This window comes from Urocitellus parryii, chromosome 5, assembly GCF_045843805.1.
Source record: "Urocitellus parryii isolate mUroPar1 chromosome 5, mUroPar1.hap1, whole genome shotgun sequence".
NCBI lineage: Eukaryota > Metazoa > Chordata > Mammalia > Rodentia > Sciuridae > Urocitellus > Urocitellus parryii.
In genome coordinates this window covers 63,704,361-63,710,185 of record NC_135535.1, presented here as the reverse complement: position 1 = coordinate 63,710,185, position 5,825 = coordinate 63,704,361, and the positions used below count along the sequence as shown (strand labels likewise).

The 5,825-nt window shown below is 48.4% G+C and overlaps 1 protein-coding gene across 1 annotated transcript; it reads right to left on the bottom strand.

Annotated features, from left to right (window-relative positions):
* Positions 1-313: 313 nt before the first annotated feature.
* Krt1 (keratin 1) lies at positions 314-5,345 on the bottom strand. The gene is made up of 9 exons (XM_026398769.2): positions 4,755-5,345; positions 3,597-3,811; positions 3,232-3,292; positions 2,733-2,828; positions 2,397-2,561; positions 2,140-2,265; positions 1,423-1,643; positions 779-813; positions 314-687 (listed from the first exon to the last, which is right to left on the bottom strand). Exons 1-9 carry the CDS (start codon positions 5,343-5,345, stop codon positions 314-316), a joined length of 1,884 nt encoding a protein of 627 aa, XP_026254554.1.
* Positions 5,346-5,825: the final 480 nt, after the last annotated feature.

The following is a 5,825-nucleotide window of genomic DNA, read 5'->3' as shown; positions in this document are numbered from 1 at the left end:
CCCTGGGTCTAATTAGTCCTCGTCTGGCTGGATTACTGAGGCTCTTTGAAATGTCATGTGTGTAGTGGTAATTGCTGAGCTATTCTCAGGCAATACACAAAGCAGGGTTTTAGCCAGGGAACTGAGACTGTCATTGATCTAATGACTTCTTTTGGAAGCAAAGCAGAAAAGAAAGAGCAAGGGAAATAGGATGAGATGGTGTAGCTAACCATAGCTCTTTTCTCCAATAAGGCTTGGGCAATTGACCTTGGTCTTGTCAAGCACATTTGGTAGGGATGGAGAGGGAAGAGCTAATGGAATAGAGAGCACCTCTTTATCTGGACCCTCGGGAATAACTGGTGGAAACAAACTTCACACTAGAACTGCCACCAGAGCTCTTGACACCCCCAGAGCTGGATCCCCGGCCTCCAGAGGAGCTGTAGCTGCCTCCAGAGCTACCACCGCCGGAAACCCGGCCGCCAGAGCTGCCGCCACCCATTCCTGAGCCACCTTTGTGGCCTCCAGAGCCGTAGCTGCCGCCTCCGCCGCCACCTCCGGAACCGTAGCTGCCACCTCCGGAGCCGTAGCTACCGCCACCTCCAGAGCCATAGCTTCCACCTCCGGAGCCATAGCCACCTCCTCCAGAGCCATAGCCGCCACCTCCTCGGCTACTACTTCCACTGATGCTGGTGTGGCTGGTGCTCACAGCTGCAAAAAGACACTTCGTTATCTCTAATCCCACTCCCTTTCCAACCCAGCAGACCCTGCACACGCCCCTGAGAAATCGGCTTGTACTTACACACACTCACGTTGGGGGCACACTCTCCAGACATCCTGTAGGAGAAAATAAATAAGCAAATCTCTCAGGACACTGCAGCTTCTCAAAGCCCTTCCTCGTGCTTCCTCACAAGCTTCCGTCAGCTCTCAAGGAAGGAAGCCCATAGAAGTGATCAAACTCTTGCCATCTCAGAGACTCTGCCTCGCTGAGGATCCTCCAACCCACCTGATCTAAACCTACTCCAGCTCCACTGGCCTCCCAAACCTCTGCTGTTTTTCTAAGCATAAGTACAAACAGGCAGGGAGAAATCCCCATATACAGTAGATAAGAATCTTGCAGCCAGTGAGGGCCACCTGTGAAAGGATTGACTTTGTGACAGGTGATATCTGAGCCCGCCCAAATGAAGAACAAATTGCTCCATTGCAAATATAGAAATGTCATAACTCTCAAAAAAAGGAAAGAAAAGAGAAAGGAAGGAAAAATACAAAGGAAAAGAAATAGAGACTCTGGCTCCCAAAGTGAACCCCAAGTCCTTGCTCCTGCCCATGCCTTCACTTCCCCACACCCAGGTCAGGCCATCGTCCAATGGCTGCATCCTCAGCAACCATCAGCTTGCAGGAAGGAAGCCCATAAGAAGTGACCAACTGCCAGGGTCCCTTCCTCACCTGCTTTCCTCTCCTTCCAGGAGGGTCCTGTAGGTGGCAATCTCCATGTCCAGGGCCAGCTTGGTGTTCATCAGCTCCTGGTAGTCACGCAGCAGCCGGGCCAGGTCCTCCTTGGCCTGCTGAAGGGCATCCTCCAGCTCATTCAGTTTGTTCTGGGCATCCTTGAGGGCATTCTCGCCACGCTGCTCAGCATCACTGATGGACTGCTGCAGGTGGGAGATCTGCAAAAGAGAAGCCAGTGTATTAAACCCGCTCAGAACACCCAACCCTGCTTTGACCCTCCCATGGCAAGTCTATCCCCCACCCCAGTGAGCTGAGTCCTGTAGAACCACTGGACATTAAGCCACCACTGGATAGCACATCACCAGGCTGACTTCCTTGAACGATCTTGGCCTTGACTCAAAGCTCCTCTAGCCTTCACAGACCTGCCATTCTTCTCCCAGCCTGCCCTAAAACCTCCTGCTGCCTCTCCTCCCACTCCTTGGCTCCTAAGTCCCACTTGGGGTCATAAGCTAGGTCACCCATCACATCCTCTCCTTTTCACAAATTTCCCTTTTAAAAAAATCCTGCATGACAGCTAAGTTCTGGAAACCAGAATAGTCACTGAAGGGACTGGAGACAATGTAGCCTTCTTCTGGATTGTCAGACTCAAAGCTGGGAAACTTCCCCCACAGCCTCATTCCACACAGCTGAGCCCTAGAAGAAAGAAACAAGTACCTGCTTCTTGACACTGTCGATTTCAGATCTGAGTCTTTGGATCACCCGATTCAGCTCAGAAATCTCCATCTTTGAGGTTTTCACACTGTCACCATGTTTGCCAGCAGTGACCTGCAGCTCTTCATACTAAAGATGATGGATCATGTCAGTGAGATGTGGGCAGAGCCAGGAATGCTTGCACACACAAAAATAGGAGAAAGCATAGGACAAGAAGTCAAGACATTACAAGGGAACTGGCTAGTCATTCGGACACTCACCTTGGTCTGGTACAGGGCCTCAGCCTCAGCCTTGCTCCTCTGGGCAATGTCCTCATACTGGGCCTTGACCTCGGCAATGATGCTGTCCAGGTCGAGGCTGCGGTTGTTGTCCATGGAGAGGATGACATTGGTTTCACTGATGTGAGTCTGCATCTGAGACAACTCCTGCAGGACATAATAGTTCAGTGACTCCTACAGTACTAAAACAAAAACCTCTTATACAGAGGGAGGTTCTGGAGACGGAAGATGCATTTCTATTCTTTTGGAAACTGGTGGGTTCTGGTTTCAAGGTTCTATCTTCAATTAAATAGACTTGGTTGAAATCAGAGGACTTACTGCTTGGTAGAGTGTAGTGAGGAATTCAATTTCTTGCTGCAAGTTGTCAACTTTGGCCTGAAGGTCCACCTTAGTCATGTAAGCACCATCTACATCCTAGAGGAATGAAGGACATCATGAAGCCATACTCTTTCCAGGATGGATCCCTCTCTCCAAACATGAGGGGCTTTCCAAGCAGGAGTGAAGCTTGGGGACTACCCCACATCTCTTTAGCCCAGAGAGGTCACAGTTTCTGGGTTGCTCCGCTGCTTGGCATCACTATCAAGGGAGATTGCCTGACTTGCTAAGAACTCACCTCCCCAGTACCACATGAGATGCTGAGAAATATGGAGGAATTAAGTACTCAGGTTAATACAGGTCCACATTATGTGAAAAAAACAACTCTCCTCTAGATATTCAGCAGACCCGCTACCTAGATCTCTGCATCATGCTGCTTATGAGTGGAGACCCTATTCTATTATGTATTTAAGAGGTATGTTCATTCACAGGAATTTCTCACCTTCTTGATGGTCACAAATTCATTCTCTGCATTGGTCCTCTTGTTGATCTCATCCTCATACCTACAAAGAAGCAGAAGTGATTAGGAGATTCAGAGGAGTGAGGCCCAAAGTCCAGCATTCTAGACTAAAAGTGGCCTTGCCTGTTCATCAGCTTACTATTGAGAACCAGGATATCCTGGCCACCCCTTTCTTCTGAGCAATAAAACCACTAAACTATTTCCACCTTCTAAGAAGATGAAAATACCATGTTGATTTGCTTCTAACCTAAGGAAAGACATTAGCTACAAATGCATCATATTCTCAGCTTCTCACTTTCTGGAACTCTTGTAGAGCAAGAGCCAAGTGCCCAGCCAGGCTTCCTTACTTGTTCCGGTAATCCTCCACCAGATCTTGCATGTTCTTCAGTTCCGAATCCATGCGAGATTGGTCGCCCTTCAGTTGGTCCACTGTCCTTCGGAGGTTGGAAATGTAGGTCTCGAAGTAGGGCTCTAAACTGTGGGTTCTTGTGGTGGTGTCCACCTGCTGCAGCAGCTCCCATTTTGTTTGTAGCACCTGGTTCTGCTGCTCCAGGAACCTCACCTAAAAAACAAGACCCATTACCCCTAGTGCAGAAATGGGGTCCCATGGGGTCCCAGTGCCTCATTTGGGAAAGAACTTCAATCCTATTTCCTGGCCATGACAAAGGGAGAAACAAGAAGATGATGATCAATTCAGCCTCATCTTCAAAACAAAACCCAACTCATTTTAATTCAGAGAAGGATTAGAAGGAAGTAGCTATACAATACCTGTAGCAAAGCCCACAAAAAAATATTGCAATGATTCTTTGGAATAGATACATGATATTCAAGAGCTTTGCCAAATTTTTTCCAATAGATAACCATAAGAATTGGTTTGTATGACCTGGGCATATACACAGTTCAAAATTATGCTGAGAAAATTCAAACTTGGATTTGAAATTTTTTGTGGATCCCTTGGATTGACAGTATTGATGGTTAAGAAGAAAAGTGGAGAAGGTTTACATGTTTATCCAGAACTGATGATGGGAAATAAAAGAATTTTAAAATACTCCACTGGTCTAGTACCAATGTGAAATTCTCAGAGGGTGGAGCTCTCTTCTGACAGCCAAAAATGCTCTACGCTGACTCACTCCATCCTTTCTGCTACATCACAAGGCACTCTGTCCACACTCAGTTCTCTCTTTTATGGCTAGGAAGACACTTCCATGGTTCTCATTGTGCCCTAGAAAGTTCCATAAGCCCCATTTCTATTATCTTCATTCAAAAGATCCCAATCCAGCTCAAGAGCTAAACAAAAACATTTAAGGTAAATGTTCAAGAGAAAGATGTCATTGGCATCATTTCTGAGTATAATTCTAACATATCTCCTTAGAAGCCCATTCCACAAAATATCCCTTCAGTCATCCAAACACAGAAACATGGAGTTGAGTCCACATGTTCTGGGCTGCTCCAACCTCACATGACCCAGGAGCAGCTCTCCCAATGCCCTGAGCAGATGAACTCACCTTGTCAATGAAGGAAGCAAATTGGTTGTTGAGTGTCTTGATCTGTTCCCTTTCTCGAGACTTGACTTTTTGGATCTCAGGGTCAATCTCCACATTGAGGGGTTGCAGAAGGCTCTGGTTGATGGTGACTTCTTGGATGCCACCAGGGGGGCAGACAGGCCCAAAGCCACCCCCATATCCACCAATTCCAAATCCACCACCTCCAAAACCACCTCCACTGCCAAAACCACCTCCACTGCCAAAACCACCAAAGCCTCCACCTCCAAAGCCGCCACCACCAAAGCCACCACCACCAAAACCACCACCGCCAAAACCACCACCGCCAAACCCACTACGTCCACCTCCTCCAGCCACACTTATGGAGATGCTCTTGCTGCCACCAAGATTAACAAGACTCCGACTGCCAAAGCCACCACCGGCACCTCCAGCACCTCCACCACAGAATCCTCCTGAAATCCTCCCGCCACCTCCTCCACTGCGGCGGACAGAGCTGCTGGTGGACCTGCGATGGAGGCTGACGATGCCTGCGGAGCCAGAGCTAAAGCCCCTTCCGCCCCGGCACACCGACCTGGAGCTACACTGCCTGCTCATGGTGGCTTAGAGAAAAGTAGGAGCAAAGAAGAAGAAGGAAGGAAGGAGCTGAGCACTCCTCTACCCCAAGCCCAGAGACTTCCCCTTATATACAGGGAGGAAATTGGGCTTGGTCCTCCAGAGTCAGCGGAGATGCAGCGCCTCCAAAGGGTTTGGTTGCCTGCAGCCATACAAGATTTTTACGAGCCTCAACAATACGATAAACACTACACACCTAGCTCCCAGGATGGGCTCTCGAAAGTGCTGTGCAGGCAAGATTGGCTCGTGTGGTAATCATTTTATCAGACGAGATCTCTCCTCAAGCATTTGTGACTTTGGGAAAATAGGACCCCACATCTGCTACCTGATGTTTCTTAGAAGGATTTCATAACCCCTGTCACAAAGGTATGTAAGTTTCCATTCTCAGCTTGCCCTTTTGGTCTACCAAGCCCACTCTGACACCACGAGTAGCAGGTGCAATTGTCCATGCTTGGATCTCTG